The following is a 25,223-nucleotide window of genomic DNA, read 5'->3' on the forward strand; positions in this document are numbered from 1 at the left end:
AAGGCAGTCGGTGAGAGGACTCGTAACCAATATTCGGAGTTATTGAGTGAGCACTTAACGTGTGAAATGTTTATGAATCAAACAAAATTACCAAAGGCTTTAACTAAACACTAAGATAATGGAAATTTAGGTTCTGTTTTTTTTTTGTTTTTTTGTTTTTCCCCTGAAATCAGAGTTTGCAAAGGTTGAAACTGAAACTGAGGATAAGAATAAAGAAGAGAAATCCGCAGATTCAGACGTCAAAGAGTCTGCGGCGGAGAACAGCACCAGTCCGCCTGGTAAGTGACTTCTGACGTTTTGTTACACGGGCTGGCGGGCAACGCTTATTAATGCTTATTGTCCTGCGCTAAAGCGCCGTCTCCTACTTTTTAATGTGCAGAGGTCTACTCGTACGTGCAGACATTTTAAGGACCATGCGGATCACTCACACGTCTGCAGTGTAGACGGCACACCTCCGGGGCTTTGTCTCTGCATTGACTGTACATGGAATGACAACAACGCGTACAAAGTAAAGTTAACTTCATGCTTCCATGTACTTGACTTGACTTTAAGGTCAATGGCAGTGGTGAGCAACGTCAGTCTGCGGCCCTCCAGGATCAACATTGGTCACCCCTGGTCTATAGGGTCGTTAATGGACACAGTATGTGCTAATCAGCCTGCAACATGTCGCCACTCTCTGGTGCTGTGAGCAAGGAGTAGGTCTGCGGTACCTTGTAACTTTGATCTTCTTTACCTAAATCATCTCAGAGTGCTGTTTTAGGTCAGTATGTGTGACCAGACCACCTCCTATCTCCATATCTGCTCTCTTTTAGTCTGTGATACGTTGACACCAAAAGAGTTCACTGAACACCAGGCATTTTGTTGTGTACATCATTTTGAGGAGAAGGAGAAACACCTACATGCTCAACAAGGTCTCTACGCCCAGCCGCTCTTCAGGGAGTGGATGTGGAGGTGGGATTGGGACGGGGGGGTCCACATCAATGATGGGCTGGGCTGGTCTCAGGACACAGGCGAGCTACAGAAGAAAGGGCAGAGCAAATACTTTTTATCTTAGGAGTCCTCAGCCCTTTAATGTGGGAAGGGACATCCTGCACATCCTCTATGGCCAGTGTGGTGTGCTGGGTGGGTGACATCACATCAAGAGAGGACCACCGAATCAACAGGCTCAATCTATCTATCCTGCCTGCTATACTAAAATTAAGTTCTATCTATCTATCTATCTATCTATCTATCTATCTATCTATCTATCTATCTATCTATCTATCTATTGTCAGGGATGCCAGGGGCAACGACCCGGCCGGGACGCCTTGAGAGACCAGAGGAGGTCTACGTGCGCCCTGGATCATGTGGGGACCACTATCCTGGTTGCTTTGGGGGACCCCACGTGATCCAGGGCGCACGTAGATCCTCCTCCGGTCCCTCAAGGTGTCCCAGCCGGGTAATTGCCCCTGGCATCCCTAACACTATCTATCTATCTATCTATCTATCTATCTATCTATCTATCTATCTATCTATCATATAGCGCCTTTCACATTATCTATCTATCTATCTATCTATCTATCTATCTATCTATCTATCTATTATATAGCACCTTTCACATTATCTATCTATCTATCTATCTATCATATAGTGCCTTTCACATTATCTTGTCTATCATATAGCGCCTTTCACATTATCTATCTATCTATCTATCTATCTATCTATCTATCTATCTATCTATCTATCTATCTATCATATAGCGCCTTTCACATTATCTATCTATCTATCTATCTATCTATCTATTATATAGCACCTTTCACATTATCTATCTATCTATCTATCTATCATATAGTGCCTTTCACATTATCTTATCTATCATATAGTGCCTTTCACATTATCTATCTATCTATCTATCTATCTATCTATCATATAGCACCTTTCACATTATCTATCTATCTATCTATCTATCTATCTATCTATCTATCTATCTATTTATCTATCTATCTTACAGTGCCTTTCATATCTATCTATCTATCTATTATATAGCACCTTTCACATTATCTATCTATCTATCTATGGTTTGCTGTATAATATAATACAGTAGTTAAAAAATGTCCCAATTTCAAAGCACAGATTAACCAACCTGCCAAGGCCAGCCACAGAGCGTCAGGGGGTTTTGTAATTCTCTCTCTTCCTTTCCTTGAAACCAATTGTGAAACTCACTCTGAGTGCTGCACTTCAGCTAAATGGCCGATATGAGCAGCAGTGCAGTCTGAACCTGCATGCATGAAGACCGAGGTGCCATCGTCTGAGAGTGCCAGAACCCTTGATGTCACCGCCAAATCATGTATGCCAGTTGACTCACCCCCTTAATGTGCTGCTAGGACCTATTTAAAGATTGGCTGAAGCCAACGTCCAAAACATTCAAAGAGTCCCAAATCCAGCGGGTGACGTCAGATTTTACACGGCTATACCGGGAAAGCCGAGGGCCTGTTCTGAGATATGAGAAAAGCAGAAAAATGAAAAATGAGCAAATAAAGTGTGCGGTGAAGAGGAGCTGAGCTGCGCTAAGTTATGTGACAGGAGGACGAGAAGGCCCTGTTTTTATTTCTGCAGTGCACTGATTTGCTGAATTGTAGAAGTAAGCTGAGGTGTGTTATGAAGCCATGAAACCCATCTGAGGAATCACAAACACCTGGAACACCAAACATTCTGGTGCCCTGAGATGGGGTCCATGTAGAAAAAGTGTTGCTGTGACCAAAATGTGTGCAAATACCCTTAAATGAAAGTCTGCAGTGTGCACTTCTATCGCATCTGAATTGCTTAATTTGTAATTTTAAATGCAGAGCAGAGGGTCAAATCAAGGAAAAAAAATGTGGCATTATCCCAAACATTATGGAGACCCCTATACAGCACCTTCAGATAGCATTCAGACCCCTTCAGTGTATATGTATATATATATATATATATATATATATATATATATATATATATATATATATATATATATATATATATATATATATATATATGTGTGCATTTTAATCACAATGTCTGAGTTGTTGAGATTTGTAATTTTAAACTTTGGAGCTGAGGGGCAAATCAAGGACAAAAATGTCTCTTTGTCCCAAAGGTTGTGGATGAAGGGCACTGTAGGTGTGTCACAGTGGCAACAGCACATAAACTAAGGAGAAATGTGGTAATCCCCTGGGTGGGTAATTAATGCATGTAGCCTGATGGGCACCCGCTGTACACATTTAGAAGGTGTTCCTTATGACAGTCCATGCCAGACAACAAGGTCAGCCTGGCACTCTTGGGTCACACCATAAAACGGCCACTGAGACAAAGTAGCGTCCCACTCCACAGCGGCAAACTGACCAACCGAAGGTAAGTGGCTCTCATAATTCACTTGCGCTGACCCCTATAAAAGTACGCCAGTTGGCCACTCTTTGTTTTCCAGCAGTTAAACAGGTTGGCGGCGGGCCACAGCTGCTTCTCGGCTTCATAAATTCCGATTGACATTCCTGGGCGGGTTGGCCTGGAGTTTCGAATGTCTTGTTGAGCGCACAGTGTGGACCCCGAGATGACTGCTGCCCTGCACGCAGTTCACAGTTACCTTTTATTATCCTTCCTTAATCTCAAATGCAAGTTCATTTCATGCTTTGAAAGTTTTCCCTAAGTCTTTGGAAGCAGGAAGCCGCGAGGTGTGATCAGAATTCTCTACGTCACTATGCTCGATGTTTTTAATCAGCTGGGCACTCGGTTAAATTAGTATTGTCTCATATAAAGTACACGTTGCTTTTGTACTCTTTTTTTCATTTTTATCATACACTCGTTGGCTCACTCCATGATAAATCATGGATTGTTGGTGTGGTACTCAAATCTAAAGGCAGACATATTGTCTAATTAAAGTAATGCCACCAGAGTGGACCTTGCATCACTCTGACACGCTCACCCCAGGGGATCATATCTCAACATGCCCATCCCAAGCCATTTGTTGTGTGCACTAATAAAGTACATTGCAGTTTTCATTCCAACAGATGGTGCATACAGCTTAATGATGGGCATTTCGATTCACTTAACTGATTTGATTCTTTTGAACTACATCTTTAAGTCCATCGATTCCTTTGATTCACTTTGGAGTCTGATCACATAACAAATATACAATTTAATAATTAGTAAATTGTTTTGATCTATATGTATGTGTGTATATACAATAAATAATATCATTGTTCATTAATTTATCTATAACTAATTAGATACAGCTTGTAAAATGAATAGACGCCAAAAGAGGTTTGGGGCAGCCACCCGTATACTTGAATAAGGCTGCAAGAATTGCGAATTTGGCAACACAGAAGTGTGCAGGTTGAGTCCAAAACAAAACTGAATACAACGTGGAAGTTGTCTTGCTTTAAAGGCAGGTTGAAGGAAATGACGTCATCGGCGCTGGTACCAGAAGTGACTTTCTTGTGGGGGGAGGGCTAAACCGGAAGTGACATCATCAGGGGCCGGAACCAGAAGTGATTTTGGGGGATGGGGGGGCGGGGGGACCGGAACTGACATTCTTGGGGGGTCCCGGGCTGGAACCAGAAGTGACATTCTTGAGGGGCCCGAACTGAAAGTGGCGTCATCAGAATCATGCAAAATTTCCCGTGTCTGGTCTGCAGAGATAAAAGAGAAAAGTTTACTGCATCCCTGCCACCCCCTGGCCTGGCATGGAATTATCTTCTTTGCGTCCTTCTAGCTGCTTCCCATGGGCACATGTGTGACAAGCTGCATAATTAATTATATTTAGCACTATAACTCATATGTCATTTTCTGTGCACAAAGCATGATAACACATTTAAGATGCATAATTAAAATAAGATGTTTCGTTATAGAATTAATTCGACAATCAGATGAATGAGAATCGCTAGACTGTTTCTCCATTAGCCACTCATTCACAAATCAAATCAACAAGAATCTTGAGGCTGGCTCTTGGGTAGCAACTAGTTTGTGAATCAAATTAATGAGAATTGTTAGACTGGTTCATAGGTAGTAGTAACTCATTAATGAATCCAATGAACAAGAATTTTTACACTGGTTCTCAGATAGCTAGTCATTCACGAATCAAATGAACGAGAATTGTTAGATTCGTTCTTCGGTAGTGACTTGTTCACGAATCAAATGAACGAGAATCATTTTACTGGTTCTCGGGATGTAACTCATAATCGAATCAAATGAATGAAAATCGTTAGACTCGTTCTTGGGTAGTGACTTGTTCTCTCAAATCAAATGAAACGAGAATTGTTACACTGGGTCACAGGTAGTAAATTCATTAATGAATCCAATGAACGAGAATTGTTAGGCTGGTTCTCAGATAGCTAGCCATTCACAAATCAAATGAATGAGAATCGTTAACCTCGTTCTCGGGTAGCAACTTGTTCACGAATCAAATTAACGACAATCATTTGACTGTTTCTCGGGTTGTAACTCATTATCGAATCAAATGAATGAGAATCCTTACACTGATTCTCGGGTAGTGACTCGTTCTCTCAAATCAAATGAAACGAGAATTGTTACACTGGGTCACAGGTAATAAATTCATTAATGAATCCAATGAACGAGAATTGTTAGGCTGGTTCTCAGATAGCTAGCCATTCACAAATCAAATGAATGAGAATCGTTGGACTTGTTCTTGGGTAGTGACTCGTTTCCCAATCAAATGAACGAGAATTGCTAGACTGGTTCACAGGTAGTACTAACTCATTAATGAATCCAATGAACAAGAATTTTTACACTGGTTTTCAGATAGCTAGTCATTCACGAATCAAATGAACGAGAATTGTTAGATTCATTCTTCAGTAGTGACTTGTTCACGAATCAAATGAACGAGAATCATTTTACTGGTTCTCGGGTTGTAACTCATAATCGAATCAAATGAATGAGAATCCTTACACTGATTCTCGGGTAGTGACTTGTTCTCTCAAATCAAATGAAACGAGAATTGCTAGACTGGTTCACAGGTAGTACTAACTCATTAATGAATCCAATGAACAAGAATTTTTACACTGGTTTTCAGATAGCTAGTCATTCACGAATCAAATGAACGAGGATCGTTAGACAGCTTCTTGGTTAGTGACTCGTTTGTGAATCAAATTAACGAGAATTGTTAGACTTGTTCTTGGGTAGTGACTTGTTCATGAATTAAATGAATGACAATCATTTGACTGGTTCTTGGGTTGTAACTCACAATCGAATCAAATGAATGAAAATCGTTAGACTCGTTCTTGGGTAGTGACTCGTTTGCCAATCACATGAACGAGAATTGCTAGACTCATTAATGAATCCAATGAAAAAGAAATTTTACACTGGTTCTCAGAGAGCTAGTCATTCACGAATAAAATCATTAACCTCGTTCTCGGGTAGCGACTTGTTCACGAATCAAATGAATGACAATCATTTGACTATTTCTCGGGTTGTAACTCATTATCGAATCAAATGAACGAGAATCCTTACACTGATTCTCGGGTAGTGTCTTGTTCTCTCAAATCAAATGAAACGAGAATTGTTAGACTGGTTCACAGATAGTAAATTCATTAATGAATCCAATGAATGAGAATTGTTAGACTGGTCCTCAGGAAGTGACTTTTTCATGAATCAAGTGAATGAGAATCGTTAGACTCGATCACTGAAGTTGTGAGTCTTCAGCTGGGATTTGAAAGCTGAGACCGAAGGGGTATCTCTTATTGTAGCAGGCAGACCATTCCACAGTTTAGGGACCCCCTGTATCTAAAAGCTCGACCTCCCACTGTTATTTTATTAATCCTTGGAATCATAAGCAGACCGGCATCTTGAGATCTTTATGTACGCTCTGGTTTGTAAGTCAGGATAAGTTCAGATGTGTAGGCTGGACCTCCACCATTTAAGGCTTTCTATGTTAAAAGAAGGATTTTGAAATCTACCCTAAATTTAACCGTGAGCCAGTGTAAGGACTTGAGGACTGGGGTTATGTGTTTGTATTTTTTTGTTTTTGTAATAATTCTTGCAGCAGCATTTTGGAAACTGTATAAAGAACAATTTGAACATCCAGTGAACACTGCATTGCAGTAGTTAATCCTAATCTACCGTAGATAATTTTTAAAGTAGCTGTTCTCTTATCCGTCTTTTCTCTTGTCCATCATGGCCTCGATCCCGACCCCTGATGGATAATCGAGGTTTTGCTGTAATTAAAGGAGAAGAATCCTCGACCTCAAAAAACCCCAATGCAAGTCTGAAATTGTACTAAATTATCAACATAAAACCAAATTATGACACTAAGACCACCCTGCCTCTAAGCTCTGCAGGAAGTTCTTTCGCCCCGGCTTGCTTTTCACTCAAACCGTCGGACCCTCTATAAACAGGTGCGTGCCTTTCCTAATTCGGTCAGTTGATTGCAGTGACCACAGGTGGACTCCAAACAAGGTGCAGAAACATCTCAGTGATGGTCAGTAGAATGGGAGTCTCCTGAGCCAAATGTCAAGTGTCACAGCAAAGGGTCCAAACACTTTCGTTAATGGGATATTTCTTGTGTTTGCTTTGTCATTTTGGGTTATTGAAAAAAAAAAAAACAATTTCAATTGTTTAAGCACAAGGCCGTGTGACTTCTGCTTTGAGAGCTTCTTGAACCCGACACCGTCGATAACGTAACTGGTTGACCTGGGCAGATGAGGACAAACACACCACAGAGCAAGGGGGCAGCGTAAAGGTGCTCTGTGCCTTTATTAAAACCAGTCCCAAAGTCAAAGTGTTGAAAACGTGCGATGCTCCAAACTTCATTAAATAGATAATCCAATAAAATAAAAGGTGATACGGAGGCTAAAATGATCAAATAAATAAAACAGCACAGGAAACTCGTTTCAAATCCATAAGCCCTGGTGCCTTCCTTTAAAACTGATGCCCCACCGGCTTATCGTATTTGGATCTGGGAGCCCAGAGAGATGTTGACCAACAGACGTTGACCACCCACCTCCTCCAGCCCATGTCCTCTGCATCTGCAGCCAACCACCGAACTGCTGCCGATCCTGACTCCACCTGGCGAGGGCGCTCTGTACTCCAACTGCTACCATCTTAATGGCTCCTCCTGCAAGCATGATGGTCGCTCCAACTACCTAAGTGACCCTTCAGCCTCCACCTGAGTGATGGCCACTCGCTCCTCCTTGGGGCTTCACTCCTGTCCACCTGCTTACATTCTCTACACCAGCTTCTTTTCATTCTCTTCCTCTTTCCTGCTGGTTTCTTCTCCCGTCCTTTATCCTCCGCTTCCTTTCTTGTCTGTTTCTCCCCACCCCCTTTTTTACATTCTCGTATATGAAGTATAGGAAAGTATTGTGATCGTCCAAAATTTCGATGTCGAGATTTTGATAAATCTCGATGTTTTAGACCTCCCTGACTTTCTCGTATACAAAGTATAGGGAAATTATTGAAATCGTCCAAAAATCTGATGTCGAGAATTTAGAGAATCTCAATGTTTTAGACCTCCCTGATGTTCTCATATACGAAGTATTGGAAAAGTATTGTAATCATCAAAAATTCGATTTTAATATTTTGATGAGTCTCGACGTTTTAGACCTCCCTGAGTCCGAAAATACCATTTTTGGAATTATGTCTGTGTGTCTGTCTGTCTGTGTGCGTGTGTGTGTATGTAAACATGATAACTTGAGTACATTTTCACTTAAGTCAACCAAATTTTGCATACAAGTATTAGCTACAAAACATAGATTTCTATCAACTTTTGGGTTATATCCGCTAACCGGAAGAGGTACTTTACCTTGAGTCCGATTTATTCAACTGTACTCCTATAATAATTGTTCAATATATTATTCATTTTATTTGATATGTTGTTGATGGTTCTTTAATGTACGTAATATAAAAATATAATCATTGTCTTGTGGTTTACTCCTCAAATATCTATCCCCATATCTGAATATACGAGAAAGTCGAGAGGAGACCACTCCTGATTTTTTTTTTTGATCTTGCGCTCCCCTTTTTATATGCTGGGGAACGGTTGCAGGTACAATCACATGATTACAGTCCTGGAGGCTGATCATGAGATGTTCAAACTGCCCGCATGTGCCAACAAGGCAATACATGGTCGCACCAACCCAGAAATGAGGCGTCTTCACAGCAGATCACTGAGTGCAACCAATTATCTATCTATTAGAAATGGGCACTTTTTCTGAGTGGCAGACCCCCCTATACCACAGGCCGCAACATAACAAAAGGTGCAAAAGGTGAAGGTGTCTCTAGACCTTTTTCATCCACATATGGGCATTCCATGTCGATCAAGGCCATAATTGTAAACTCGGCTGTCCCACTTCTGGCTCTCAGCTTGCTGTTGTTCTGACAGAACATAGCATCCCTACAAGCGTGCGGGTCGGCTGTAGGCTCCGCTGGCCGATGACAGGATCTGACAAGCGCGTGAAGAGCTTCACATTAAACTCGTATCCCCACAAACTGAGGGGCATTTACAGCCGAAACGCATTTTCAGGAGGCTTTGTCTTCACTTGCCCTCCGTTAAGCAAAACCTGCAAAGCTCGCCAGCAGACAGAAGAGCATGGCCTCGGGGCGGAGGATGAGATGGAAGTGCATTCTTCAGAACGTTAAATAGAGCTTGTCTTTCAGACACCACCTGAGGCAGCAATCTGTACTCATAAATGTCTGAGGCACAAGACGACATGAGAAAGTTTGTCAAGCAGGGGAGGCCAGTCAGACTCGGTGACACACCGCCATTATTTCAAGGAACTTCTTCTTCAGTAGATAATTTTTCCCGTTAATGCAGGATGCTGTTTAATTCGGTGTCTGCTTCTGTTCACACTGTACACTCACTGGCCTCTTTATTAGGTACACCTTGCTAGTGCCGGGTTGGACCCCCTTTGCCATCAGAACTGCTGTAATTCTTCCTGTCATTGATTCAACAAGGCTCTGAAAACATTCCTCAGAGATTTTGGTCCATATTGACTTGACAGCATCAGGTCGTTGCTGTAGATTTGTCAGCTGCACATCCATTATGCGAATCTCCCATTCCACCACATCCTAAAGATGCTCTACTGGATTGAGGTCTGGTCACTGTGGTGGCCATTTAAGTCCAGTGAACTCATTGTCATTTTCAAGACACCAGTTTGAGATGATCTGAGATTTGTGACATGGCACGTTATTCTGCTGGAAGGAGCCATCTAATAATTAACTATTTAGGGGGTGAAAAGGTCTGAAATATGTTATTTTTTTAAATACACTCAGTGGCCACTTTATTAGGTACACCTTGCTAGGACCTGGTTGGACCCCCTTTTGCCTTCAGAATTCTTGGTGGCACACATTCATCAAGGTGCTTTGAACATTCCTCAGGGATTGTGGTCCATATTGACTTGAAAGCATCACACAGTTGCTGCAGATTTGTCACCTGCACATCCATGATGCGAATCTCCTGTTTCACAATATCCCAAAGGTGCTCTACTGGATTGAGATCTGCTGACTGCAGAGGCCATTTGAGTCCAGTGAACTTCTTGTTATGTTCAAGAAACCAGTTAGAGATGATCTGAGCTTTCTGACATGACGCATTATCTTGCTGGAAGTAGCCATTAGAAGATCTATCTAAAGGGACAGATATGGTCAGCAGCAATACTCAGGTAGGCTGTGGCATTTAAATGATGTTCAATTGGTACTAAAGGGCCCAAAGTGTACCAAGGATACATCAACATAACCATTACAACACCACCAGCAGCAGCCTGAACTGATACAAGGCAGGATAGATCCCTGCTTTCATGTTGTTGACCCCACCATCCGAATGTCACATCAGAAAACGAGACTTGTCAGACCAGGTGACGTTATTCCCATCTTCTGTTGTCCAATTTTGGTGAGCCTGTATGAATTGTAACCTCAGTGCCCTGCTCTTAGCTGACAGGAGTGTCACCCGCTGTGTTCTCCTGCTGCTGTAGCCCACCATCTGCTTTAAGGTTTGACATGTTGTATGTTTAGAGCTGCTCTTCTGCATACCTCACTTGTAACGATTGCTTATTTGAGTTATTGTCACCTTTCTGTCAGCTGTGACCACTCTGGCCATTCTCCTCTGACCTCTGACATCAACATTGAACTGCCACTCACTGGATATTTTCCCTTTTTTGGACCACTCTCTGTAAACCCTAGAGGTGGCTGTGCAAGAAAATCCCAGCAGATCTGCATTTCCTGAAATACTCAGAGCAGCCCGTCTGGCACTAATAGCCATACCACGTTCAAAGTCACTTCAGTCCCCTTTCTGCTCCATTTTGATGATCGGTTTGAACTTCAGCAGGCCATCCTGACAATGTCTACAGGCCAAAATGCATTGAGTTGCTGCCATGTGATTGGCTGATTAGATATTTGCATTAACAAGCCATTAAACAGGTGCACCTAATAAAGTGGCCGGTGAGTGCATGTTTTACTCTGTTGAGAAGTCAGTTTTGCACAAGTCATTTTGCTCATCACAGATTGCTACATTTACGTTTTTCATTTAGTGGAAGCTTTTATCCAATCGACTTACAAATGAGGTCATCATCAGTTAGGTTTCAGTTTGGAAATAGGTGTCACAAGATTAGATTATAAAAATTGACCAAATTAAATGACAAAAAGCTCTTGACGTTATAAGTAAGGAATCAATGAACCAGTTAAAGCATTATGAGTTGTGAAACTTGCCTTAACTACAAATGAACGTTGCAAACCATTAGTAATTAGGAAAATACAAATCAGGAAAGTCTTCAAAGGCTTCCTAAACACGCAGAGAGGGTCTTCTGTTTGGAATGTAATGAGAAGAGGACAAGAGGGAGAAGATAAAGTGTTGCCGGCCCCTCGTTTCATCTACACAAAAGATTGGGGGGAAAGGAAAGTGAAAGACCCAAGTGAGTTGTTGTGGACATGGCACATTCTTGAGTGTTTCTTCCAATACAAGAGTGCGGACCACCTGTAGGCTTCAATGGCTGAAGACAGGATTGGACAAGCTGAACATTACACATGCATCTCCCAAGTTGTGGAGCATTTACAGCCGTACATATTTTCAGAACGGCTTTATCTTTGTACCGAACAAGAATTTGTCTGAAATGATGGCGGTGAGTTACCGAGTCCGGATGGCCTCCTCTCATTGACACTTTCCAGGTGCTTTTTTTTTGGCAGAGCTCATTGCTCTTCATTCTTTGATTCTCATTGAATATAAGCTTTTGGCAACACAGTTCTTTAAATAAACCACCGGGCAGAGGAGGTGGCCCCAAGCCAGAAGTGACGTCACAGGGGCTTCATCCTTCACGTGGAGGACTAAAGGAGAGAGGCTGTTAGCAAACACATTCCTTATCCTCCATAATTCCACCCTGATACTGCCGACTCGCTCTTAAAACTACTGTCATGTATCTCCAGGGACCTGGGTTGAAAATCTGAGGAGAACTTGCATGGGATTTTTATTATGTGGTAGAATTCTGTCCCATTCCAGTTCCATTCCCACTTTCATTCCATCCCCATTCCAATTACATTCCATTGTCAGTTTTGGATTATATGAGATATTGGGAAGGGTCAGCCAGACTCTTATAGAGATATTCGTTACACCTGAGAGTCTCATAAGGACATGTGAAGTCGATTACACAGTGCATTATGCTGAGATCATCTAGTGGGCTGAGAGCTCATTTGTTTCCACATCTACTCCATTATAGACATTGTTCAGCCGTCTACGTTAACTCCATGACCTACTAGATTGCTTCAGATGACAATTCCAGAGGGTTGAACTGTAGGCCATGGAGTGTGAGGGAATATGAATGGTTACCTAGATTGTCACAATACTAATCTACAGTCCCTATAAAAGTCTTCACTCCCTTGGACGTTTTCACATTTTATTGTTCTACATCATTGAATCCCAGTGGAAGGAATTTGGCTTTCTTGACAAATGATCAACAGAAACAGACTTTTAAATGTCTGCCTGTTAATTGGGGCTGCCTCTACTCCTACATTTATGTGAACCTGCCATAGGAATTACAGGGCTTTCGGGGTGGGGGGTAGAAACTGGACTGGCAGCATCAGACACAATGCAAGAACTGACCTGGAGGGTGGGGGAGGTCAGTGGGCAACAGGGCATTGCAGGGCACACTGAGTCCTGCACCTCATTCACTTGAATCAGCATTCACACGTCCTTGGGATATGAGTGGAAATCGATCTGTCTGTTGTATAGTACCTTCCACATCTATCTTCTGTATAGTGCCTGTCAACTCTATCTGCCTATTATATAGTGTCTTTCATTTCTGTCTTATTTATAGTGCTTTTCAGATTTATCCATTGATTTATTTTTCATATAGTGCTTTCCACATCTTTCTTCTATATACTGCCTGTCATATTTATCTGTCATATAGTGCCTTTCATATCTGTCATCTGTTTTTATGTACTGCTCTTATATGTATTTTTATGTAAATATTTGATTTTTATATAATGCCTATATATCTTCTATATAGTGCCTTTTATATCTTACCTATCATCTATTTTTATTTAATACTTTTAATATCAATCTTTTAAAAGTACCTTTCATATTCATTTATCTTTTATAAAGTGCTTTTCACTTTTTTCTTTTATGTTGTATTTTAATATCTATCTATTTTTTGGCATAGTGCCTTTCATTTTTATATTTTATGTAGTGCCCTTCATATCTATGTATATGTATTTTAAACAATGTCTTTAATATCTATCTATCTATCTATTATATAGTGCCTTTCATATCTATCTATCTATCTATCTATCTGTCTGTCTGTCTGTCTGTCTGTTAAATAGTGCCTTTCATATTTATCTATCTATTTATCTATTTATTATACAGTGCCTTTCACTCTATCTATCTATCTATCTATCTATCCATTTTCCAACCCACTATATCCTAACTACAGGGTTACAGGGGTCTGCTGGAGTCAATCCCAGCCAACACAGGGCGCAAGGCAGGAAACAAATCCCAGGCAGGGCGCCAGCCCACTCTATCTAATGTACAGTGCTTTAATTATCTAGTTATTATATAATGCCTTTCATGTCTATCTATCTATCTATCTATCAATCTATCTAATATACAGTGCTTTAATTATCTATTTATTATATAGTGCCTTTCATGTCTGTCTATCTATTTTTCTAATGTATAGTGCTTTAATTATCTATTTATTATATAGTGCCTTTCCTATCTATCCATTTATATAGTGCCTTTTCTATCATTTCTTGCTCAGCAATTCACCTTTTTCCAGTTATTTTAAGATAAATTTCCAAATGGCTCCCCTGATCCTCTTGCTGTGTTTTAGCAGCACTGTGTGTCTTTTGGGGTTCATCGAGGCAGGAGGTTTTCTTTGATTAAACTGTCACGACTGTCCAAGAAGACACAGAAGTCCCACAAAGATATTTAGTACGCTGTGGCATTGTGAGATTTTAGTGAGATTATTAGGCCTTTCCACCCTTGGCCCCCAGGACCCCCCATCGTCCTTGCTGCACCTTGCCATGCATTGATCTTTTCACATCTGCATTCTTTTCACAAGAAGCCATTGCCGTGTATCTGAGGAGCAGGCTGCTGACCCGAAGCCCCAGCACTCGGCCAGTGAAGATCTCCTGAGCAGACCTCAGGCTTTAATTGCCGCTAATTACAGATCAGGCCTGTGCAGCGAGTTTATAGCCTGAGAACAGAAGAGAGTGAAGGACTTGAAAGGCCACATCAGGCGGTAATTGCAGCTGAGACAGACGTGCCGAGTCCTCCAGCAGGTCCCCAGAAGCTCTGACTCATGGCTCACACACGCAGCAGACAGCGGAATGCCGGGTCTCGTCGTCCATTATTTTGGCAAACTTTAATAGTGGGGTAGTGGTGTTTCCCACAGGTAACAGCTGCTGTGTGGCCGTCGTATCACCCACGGCCTACAGTCGTGTGCAAAGGTTAGTGCACCCCATGAAAAGCTGCCAATATATCAAGCTCTGATCTTCAGTTATCTGTAGACAAAGGTGATGTAACATAACAAACATCAGCACACCATTATGTCCTGTAGTCAGTCAGTTTCCAACCCGCTATATCCTAACACGGGGGTCTGCTGGAGCCAATCCAAGCCAGCACAGGGCACAGACAAACCCCGGGCAGGGCACACACAAACCACAATTTAGGACCGCCAACACAGTCTTTGGACTGTGGGAGGAAACCCACGCAGACACAGGGAGAACATGTAAACTCCACGCAGGGAGGACCCGGGAAGCAAACCCAGGTCTCCTTACTGCGAGGCAGCAGCGCTACCCACTGTGCCACTGTGCTGCCCATGTTCTGTCGTCCATTGTGTAATTGAAATAGCCCTACTGTTCTGTGAACCTCTTTCATATTGTTAAATTATTATACTACCTTCATAGCTTGTGGTCCTGCTGCACTTGTTCAAAATGATGCCCAGACCGATGTTACTCAATTATGTTGACATCCTTTGTAAATCACTTTGGATTAAAGGGTCCGCTAAGCAAATAAATGGAAATTGAAATAAGCGTAAATGGTGATGGCAAAGTGCACCCCACCATGTATCACAACCTGAGTTACCTCAAATCAGAAGCAACCACACTCAGACGGGCACATCATTCCAGGGGATCTTGTCCGAGCCCATCTTATTTAAACCACCGACGTTTTGTTGGGTTGAAGTGTGCGTTCTCGCCGCAGCCGAGACAGAAAGAGCTCTCTGTGGCCTTCAGAAAGCACGAGTCCGAGAAGGAATTAGAAAAGATCTCTGAACAATTGCAAATCCTCCATTCCGCTGTCCAGATGATCGTCTGTCTGTCGAGTGGAGAAGAACTGAAACAACTGGCAGCTCGTCCAGGACGGGCCACCCCAGCAAGTTCAGCCCATAAGATTTGTGAGGTCAAGCAGTGATGTTGGACAAGAAGACCTGGCTCGCGCGCAGTCTCCTCTCGAATCCATCCCAAAGGTGGTCTGTCTGGTTGAGGTCAGGGCTCAGTGCGAACTCGCTCCTCCATTTCTTTACAGACCCCCTTGCTTTGTGCCCTGGTCCTCAGTCATGTTTGCCATCCACAAACTGTCCCCACAAAGTTGGGAGCATGAAATTGGCCAAAATGGCTTCATATGCCGAAGCCTTAAGAGTTCATTTCACTGGAACTAAGGGGGGGGCCAAGCCCAACCCCACACCATAATCCCCTCTCCACCAAACTACACTCGGCACAATACAATCAGGCGAGTCCCGTTGTCCTGGCCTGACTCGTTAATCGGATTGCGTGATTCGTCACTCCAGAGGACACGTCTGCACTGCTCGATGGTCCAGTGGCGTCTGGTGGGCTTTACACCACTGCATCCGACGATTTGCATTTAACTTGGTGACGTCAGGCTTGGCTGCAGCTGCTGGGCCACGGAGACCCATTCATCCCATGAAGCTCTCTCTCTCTCTACGCTGCACTGTTCTGGAGCGTTTGGAGGTCTGCAGCTATCGACTCTGTACAAAGTTGGCGACTTCTGCCCACCTCAGTATGCGTTGTCCCCACTCTGTGATTGGACGTGGCCCACCACTTCGTGGCTGAGTTGCTGTTGTTCCCAATGGCTTCCATCTTTGTTATAACACCACTGACAGTCGACTGTGGAATATTTAGTAGCGAGGAAATGGCATCCTATCACGGTACCACACTTGAATTCACTGAGCTCCTGAGAGCGACCCGTCCTGTCACAAATGTTTGAAGAGGCCAGCAGTCTGCATACCGAGGGGCTCGATGTTATACACCTGTGGCCAAGAAAGTGACTGGAACACCAGAATTCAATGATTTGGAGTGGGGTCCCTGTACTTTAGGCAATATAGTGTACTAATCAAAGCAGTCGGATTGTTCAAAGCAGGTAAACATTTACAGTATTTTGACGGGGCGCTGAGTTACTGTATAGCTGAATGTAACTTGAATTCACAAGAGCGCGTCTCAGTCTCAGCACTGCAAATGATAAGAAGTGTCACAGCTTGTTTACCACAAAGAAACTGATCTACACAATGCCAATGTATTTCTATAGCACATTTAAAAGAGCATAGGAATGCTGTGGCCAAAGAGCTTTACAATAAAAGAAAACAAACAAATAACATGAATAACATAAATAGAAATAAAATAAATGAACATAAATAAAAGAAATAATAAAGAGAAGTAATGTTACATAATCGCAGCGATGAAAGCATCAGAATTACTGAAGGTCACAGAATGCAAGTGAATAGAAATGAGTCTTTAATCTCGTTCTGAATTGTCGACGACTCCTTTATGTGACGAGGTAAAGAGTCCCACAGGTGAGGTGCCACTGCTGTCCCCCTTAGCTTGACACTCGGTACGAGACAACAAGAGACAACGGACCAGAAGATCTAAACACTCTGGATGGCTGGTGTAAAGCACACAATTCAGATAAACAGGCAGGAGCGAGCCCAGGTAAAGATTTAAAAACTAGCAACAAGACTTTAAAATCAATTTGAAAACTGACAGGCAGCAGCCAGTGTGAAGAAGCTAATATTGGAGAAACAGAGTCGGACTTTGTTGCCCCAACCAGAAAGCGAGTGAACTGTGACCTGCGTATCAGAGATTTGCTAATCCCAGAATACAGCGAGTTGCAGCAATCGAGGCAAGAAAAGATAAAAGCACAAGTAGCTTTCTCAAGATCCCATCCATTCATCCATCCATCCATTATCCAATCTGCTATATCCTAAATACAGGGTCATGGGGGTCTGCTGGAGCCAATCCCAGTCAACACAGGGCGCAAGGCAGGGAACAAATCCCAGGCAGGGCGCCAGCCCACTTTATCTAATATACAGTGCTTTAATTATCTAGTTATTATATAGTGCCTTTCCTATCATTTCTTGCTCAGCAATTCACCTTTTTCCAGTTATTTTAAGATAAATTTCCAAATGGCTCCCCTGATCCTCTTGCTGTGTTTTAGTTGGCCCTGCCTGCGCAGCACTTTGTGTCTTTTGGGGTTCATCGTGCGTGTGGAGGCCGGAGGGTTTCTTTGATTAAACTGTCGAGACTGCCCACCGCAGTCTCAAGATCCCTAGAAGATAATAAAAGGCTTGATCGTACCTAATAGACGAAGCTGGAAAAAGCAACTCTTGACTACAGAATTAACTTGTTTCTCAAAAGAGAGGTTACTGTCAAAGATAACACCAAGATTACGGACTTGAGGTTTGAAAAAGACAGAGAAAGAGCCGAGAAGTCCAAGACCAATTTGGGCTTCAGCTGATAGATAGATAGATAGATAGATAGATAGATAGATAGATAGATAAGGTGCTGTATAATAGATAGATAGATAGATAGATAGATATGATATGAAAGGCACTATATAATAGATAGATAGATAGATAGATAAGGTGCTATATAATAGATAGATAGATAGATAGATAGATAGATAGATAGAGTGAAAGGCACTATATAATAGATAGATAGATAGATAGAGTGAAAGGCACTATATAATAGATAGATAGATAGATAGATATGAAAGGCACTATAGATAGATAGATAGATAGATAGATAGATAGATAGATAGATATGAAAGGCACTATAGATAGATAGATAGATAGATAGATAGATAGATAGATAGATAGATAGATAGATAGATATAAAGGCACTATAGATAGATAGATAGATAGATAGAGTGAAAGGCACTATATAGATAGATAGATAGATAGATAGGTAGATATATAATAGATAGATAGATAGATAGATAGATAGATAGATAGATAGATAGATAGATAGATAGATAGATAGATAGATAGATAGATAGATAGATACTTTATTAATCCCAAGGTGAAATTCCCATACTCCAGCAGCAGCATACTAATAAAGAACAATATTAAATTAAAGAGTGATAACAATGCAGGTATAACAGACAATAACTTTGTATAATGTTAACGTTTACCCCCCGAGTCGCATAGTGTGGGGTCTCCTCAGTCTGTCAGTGGAGCAGGACGGTGACAGCAGTCTGTCTCTGAAGCTGCCCCTCTGTCTGGAGATGATCCTGTTCAGTGGATGCAGTGGATTCTCCATGATTGACAGGAGTCTGCTCAGCGCCCGTCTCTCTGCCACGGATATCAAACTGTCCAGCTCCATGCCTAGAATAGATCCTGCCTTCCTCACCAGTTTGTCCAGGCTCTTCTTTATGGTGCCTCCCCAGCACACCACTGCATAGAAGAGGGCGCTCACCACAACCATCTGATAGAACATCTGCAGCATCTTATTGCAGATGTTGGACGCCAGCCTTCTAATGAAGTATAGTCGTCTCTGTCTTCTCTTACACAGACCATCAGTATTGGCAGTCCAGTCCAGTTTATCATCCAGCTGCACTCCCAGGTATTTATAGGTCTGCACCCTCAGCACAGTCACCTCTGATAATCATGGGGTCCATGATGGGCCTGGTCCTCCTAAAAACCACCACCAGCTCCTTGGTTTTGCTGGTGTTCAGTTGTAGGTGGTTTGAGTCGCACCATTTAACAAAGTCCTTGATTAGGTTCCTGTACTTCTCCTCCTGCCCACTCCTGATGCAGCCCACCATAGCAGTGTCGTCAGCGAACTTTTGCACGTGGCAGGACTCCAAGTTGTATTGGAAGTCTGATGTATGTTGGCTGAACAGGACCGGAGAAAGTCCAGTCCCCTGCGGCGCTCCTGTGCTGCTGACCACAATGTCAGACCTGCAGTTCCCGAGACGCACATACAAAATGGATCCCTGAGAAACACCACATTTAAGAGAAGCAGTAGATGAAAGAGGAATTTAAAGTCACTGAAAAGTGTCTACCAGTCAGATCTGACCTGAACCAGTTAAGAGCAGCCCCTTTGAGCCCAACAAGATGTTCAAGCCACATCAGCAATATCTCATGGTCAGTAGTGTCAAAGGCAGCGTAAAGTTCTGTTAAGAGCCTACATTTCACATGTGATACAAGTGCTTTCAACACATAGAAATTAAGGAACATTGAGTAACACTGAACTTCAGCCAGATAAATGGTGAGGGTTACGTCAGGAAGGGCATCCGGTGTAAAATTTTTCTAAATCAATATGCGGAAAACAATACAAATTTCCATACCGGATCGGTCGAGCCCCGAGTTAAGAACGATCGCCACCAGTACTGTTAGCCAACAGGGTGCTGGCGGAAATTGGGCTACTGCTGCCCGAAGAAGAAGGAGGAGAAGAAGAGAGGGGGAGAGGAGGAAAGTAAAGGGAGTGGAACTGAGGGTAGGAACTTTGAATGTGTATGGATGTGGTGAGAGAGGACATGCAGGTGATGGGTGTGACAGAATAAGATGCAGTGGACAGAAAGATATGGAAGAAGACGATCCGCTGTGGCGACCCCTAACGGGAGCAGCCAAAAGAAGAAGAAGAGACCCATCAACAATAACCTGTAGCCGAGTTTTCCAGGAAGTTTGCCTTTTCTTTAAAGGAAGCGACACCCTGAACTGTCATTTTCTTTTAAAGCACTGAATTCCAGCCCACTCCATCTTCTTCATCTTTAGAGACCTGCATTGGGTCGTCTCATCGAGGCTATGAACGGGTTTGGTTCTCCAAAGGCTGTCTGAAGAGCGCATGTCCTTATGGGGGTTTCGCCCTGGTCCTCGCTAGTGCCCACCAGTGGTTCCACTGGATATCGGCTGCTTGCTGTTGTACCCTCTCTGGTGTGACTTGCACAGTTTCCAAAACTTGTTGGGGTGCCAGCTGGGTCATCCCGTTTAATGGCGAGGCAATGTAATTACCGTATATATACTCATGTATATGTCGGGTCTTGAAACCCAAAAAATTGATCCTAAAATCAGACCCGACTTATACGCCCGTTCAAGAATGCGACACTTACACTTTTTTTTGTCCATCCTCCAATCTCACACCAGTTTCTCAGACACATTGAATTTTGTTGCAGCAGCACACTTACCAATTTCTTTTGCTACTTCAATGACTTTTAATTTCAAACCAGCTTCATAGGGTAGCATGGTGGCGCAGTGGGTAGAACTGTTGCCTCGCAGTTAGGAGACCCGGGTCCTCCCTGCGTGGAGTTTGCATGTTCTCCCCGTGTCTGCGTGGGTTTCCTCCCACAGCTTAAAGACATGCAGGTTAGATACATTGGTGATTCTAAATTGTCCCTGGTGTGTGCTTGGTGTGCGCCCTGCCCAGGGTTTGTTTCCTGCCTTGCGCCCTGTGTTGGCTGGGATTGGCTCCAGCAGACCCCCCTGACCCTGTAGTTAGGATGTAGCGGGTTGGATAATGGATGGATGGATGGAACCAGCTTCATATTTTCTTCTGATTGAATGCTCCATTATAGATAAGGGATGCTCTTACGATAAAGGTGTATGAGGGTGTGAGATGCAAAAAAACACAAATCAGTGCAAACATCACTTCGGAATAGTTTGAATATTACTGTGTGGTCACATAGGCACGATACATAGAAAATAAAGGCTGTGTGCGCCATGGTTACTCTCTCAGGTGGGCGTTAGCATATCGTAATCTCTTGGACCAATAGCGGGAGTTTTCCGCATTCGACTTATACGACCGACATTATAAAATACCGGAAATTATCCGGTAAAATCAAGAACTTAAACGGTATGGTAATAGTAGCGCTCACAAGGGGGCGCTAGAACACAAGTCACATTTTTAGGGAGCTCCGCCCTGCTGAAGGCTCATGTTACAAGTGAGACACCTCCTCCCAGGATTGGAAGGGGCGGGGCTTTGAGGAGTGATGGGGTGTGGTCATTTGGTCCCATTGGGTCGTCTTTCTCTGGAGAGTTAGCGATGGCGCCCCCACTCATCTTGGCGTGGTACTGCATACCTGATCAGAGCTGGCAAGCTGGTCCTCAGATGGGCAAGCGTGCACGTCATTCACGTTTCAGACTCGTTTCTCCATAGTAGGCTCCTCTCTGTTTGCTTTATTGCCTCTGAGTGGGGTCCGGGATTTTGTTTCTTCTACTAACCCGTAGACGGCCCACCCTGCAATAATAGCTTTGGTGACGATTCCTCACGTGTTTTTAGTCCTGAAAGCAAACAAATGATTTATACATGGAAGGATCCTTCCATTTGAATGAACTTATTGGTCACTCATTTCCAGATTTCTTCATCTAAAAAAACAAACCTTCCTGGTTTTACGTTTTATTTTTTTTATTTTATTTTTTTACTTCTTTTGTTTTTCTTAGAAGAAACGGATAAGCCGTGTAAAGAGGAGGCCGGAGCGGAAAGCGATTCTGAAAGTTTTGGATCCCAGATCCCCCTTACTCCCCTGGATTTGTGCCCTGAAGTTAATTTAGGGGGTCCACCTGAAGGGGAAATTAACCTCCAGTCCTGCAAAACCTCCGTCGAGTCCCTAGATGACCAAGTGAACGAAAATAATAATAATAACTCTGATGAAGCAGAAAATCAACCTGCAAGCCGGGCCTCCTACTGGCCGTCATCGTGGATCACAAAGAAGCAAAGCCGCTTATCGAGTATGGAGCTGAGACCCTTACTGGAGGCCGGAGATGGCGGTGGCACATCGATAGCAGGTACTTCCTTAAAAAGTGCAAATGTGAAACTAAATTCGTTTACAAATGCGTGAACCCTGATGCGGAGGAAGGCCTTTTGTGTGGACTCATCACTGTCTAGGCAGGGTACAGAAGTGCAGGAGTGGATGGGGCGATGCCAATGTGCCCTTTCCTCAATTTTTTCCTGTCCTATGCCAGATAGGTTTGGCTGTCCTGTGGGTCCATGTAACACATTTTATGTACTGTATATCCATCCATTATCCAACCCGCTATATCCTAACTACAGGGTCACGGGGGTCAACACAGGGCGCAAGGCAGGAAACAAACCCTGGGCAGGGTGCCAGCCCGCCACAGATTTTATGTATAAGTTTTATTAAAATAAGACGTGCAGAGCTATTCGTCCAGTTTATTCTTCAATCGAGACAGACTTAGAGCGCCCCCCGCAGGTTTACAAATATAAGAGAAAAACTCCTACATCTCATAGCAGTTTGGTCAAGGTGGCAGTGGCACCAAGAAGTTAAACACAGAGTGGAGAAGAAGTCAGCAATAGTTGATCATGACTGGCACACTTTATGTGCTCCCCACATGCACTGGTACAGTTTTAATTTTTATATGCCTATTCATATTGTTATACTGTGGACCCTGAGCTTCACAATTTTGTCTATCTGTATACGGTATATGGTTAAGATGACAATAAACTTCGCTTTGACTTTTGACTTTACAGTACGTTGATGCACCCACCACACGATGAAACAGCTCAGGATCCCAGTTGGCAACTAAACCCTCCCCAAGGCAGTCCCGTCCTTTGAAAATGAGCCTCTACCTGCCAGCAGCCAGGTGTTATGTGGGGGTCCCCTTGGCCTGGTCCAGCCGCTCGGGTCCTCAAGCAATGAGCCAGATCACCCTCGGGTAATGGTGCCACATGGCCTTAGTGCCGTAACTGCTCCACAATGCAGGTCATGTGCCTCATTTGGGACCCCGTGAGCAACACAAAGTCAAACGGGGAATCCCAAGTCTAACCCTGGCCACATAATAGACATCAGTTTTCTTGTACAGGCACAGACTCAAAAAACCAACAAACACCATTTTGTCTTGGAATTTTTTTATGAATGAGGAGACAGTGGATTCAGCTTTTACACATACAGTACATCCATCATCCAACCCTCTACATCCTAACTGGTCTACTGGAGCCAATCCCAGCCAACACAAGGCGAAAGGCAGGAAACAAAGCCCAGGCAGTGAGCCAGCCCACCACAGGGCACACACACACACACACACCAAGCACACACTAGGGACAATTTAGGATCGCCAATGCACCTAACCTGCATGTCTTTGGACTGTGGGAGAAAATCCACACATACACGGGGAGAACATGCAAACTCCACGCCACCGTGCCGCCCACATACAGTACATTTCACTCTGAAATATGAGTCTCAGGACAAACTCTGATAAAGTGCGGAACAACACTTCATAAACAAATAAACCATGTAGTTCTAACATATCTACAGTGGTGTGAAAAACTATTTGCCCCCTTCCTGATTTCTTATTCTTTTGCCTGTTTGTCACACAAAATGTTTCTGATCATCAAACACATTTAACCATTAGTCACATATAACACAAGTAAACACAAAATGCAGTTTTTAAATGATGGTTTTTATTATTTAACTGTCAGAGCGCGAGAGACGTACTTTTAAAAGTATTAAAATAAAGTAAAAACAAGACACGTGCATTAACAAACCTATCGCGAAATAAAGAACAACAGGTACATTTAAAAACACAAATCATTCCACGTGTTCCATTAATGAACTAAAAAAAGAAAACATTTCGGATTGCAGGTCTGCGGCTTTGAATGAAAGGCCAGTTTTTGAATCCATTTGGCCGTGTCTGTCTCCGATGGCGCGATCGCGCAGCCGCGGGGAGTTAATGAGGTAACTGGGGCGAGTCGCACCTGCACGTTCGGGTTCGATCGGTCTCAATTGATTAATCGGCTTCCTGCGGTGCGTGATTGAGGCGTTGACCCACGGAGCCGTATAATGGGCCGCACAGGCAATACAGTGGCAAAGGGATCAAGATCGCGATCGCATCGCGCCTAATGGCAATGTGTGGGTTCGATCGCGGTGGAGTCCTCACTGGGGGGGGGGTCTGAGGGACGACTACATGTGCGAGAAGAAAGACGGGAGGACAACCGACCCCGAGCGGTCAGACAGACGCCGAGACTGGGAAGGCGCTGTGTTTGACTAGTGCAGGTTGTTCTCGTGTTGTAGCCTTGTTTAAACATTTGGATGTTTACCTTTTTATGGGACTTTGATGCACTGCACTTTAGTTGGACACTTTTTTTTTTTTGTAATAAAAGCACTGTTGCGCTTTTTTGCACCTTCCCTAGCTTGCTCATTTTAATGTGTCCCCATCTGCCAGTTCATCCGGTTCCATGACCGGCAGTTTTGCTTTCGAAGTCTCCCAATTCTGGAAGCGGGAGTGTGGAGTGGGACCCGCACCGTCACAGTAGCCTAGTCAGTCACTCCGGGGGGATTTGCGACCCGAGTTTTCATAACAGTTTTAATCGCGCGCCCCCCAAACGTTTTTTTTGAAAGGAGCCCACTGATACCAATGTGTTCTTTTTTAATTAATGATATATAATAGATGCATATTTTATTATACCTACTTAACTTTTATCGACATTTATCTATTTTTCTAGTATCAGAATGTAGTTTAAGTTAATTTGTTTTGGTTTCAATAGATGTATTTTTTATATTTTTGATTCTTGTTTTTTTTTTTTTTCACATC

General features: G+C 43.0%; 1 protein-coding gene across 2 annotated transcripts in view; it reads left to right on the forward strand.

The window, feature by feature from the left end:
* The window catches only part of si:dkey-27h10.2, a 129,106-nt gene that overhangs the window by 65,733 nt on the left and 38,150 nt on the right, over positions 1–25,223 (forward strand). Inside the window, exons 6-7 of one of the 2 annotated variants that reach the window (XM_039750201.1) lie at positions 174–278; positions 22,116–22,460. In XM_039750201.1, the coding sequence (XP_039606135.1) occupies positions 174–278; positions 22,116–22,460 (450 nt within the window). The remainder of the gene's footprint in view (positions 1–173; positions 279–22,115; positions 22,461–25,223) is intronic. The other variant, XM_039750202.1, reaches the window with a different exon arrangement.

This window comes from Polypterus senegalus, chromosome 4 (assembly GCF_016835505.1).
Source record: "Polypterus senegalus isolate Bchr_013 chromosome 4, ASM1683550v1, whole genome shotgun sequence".
Classification (NCBI taxonomy): domain Eukaryota; kingdom Metazoa; phylum Chordata; class Cladistia; order Polypteriformes; family Polypteridae; genus Polypterus; species Polypterus senegalus.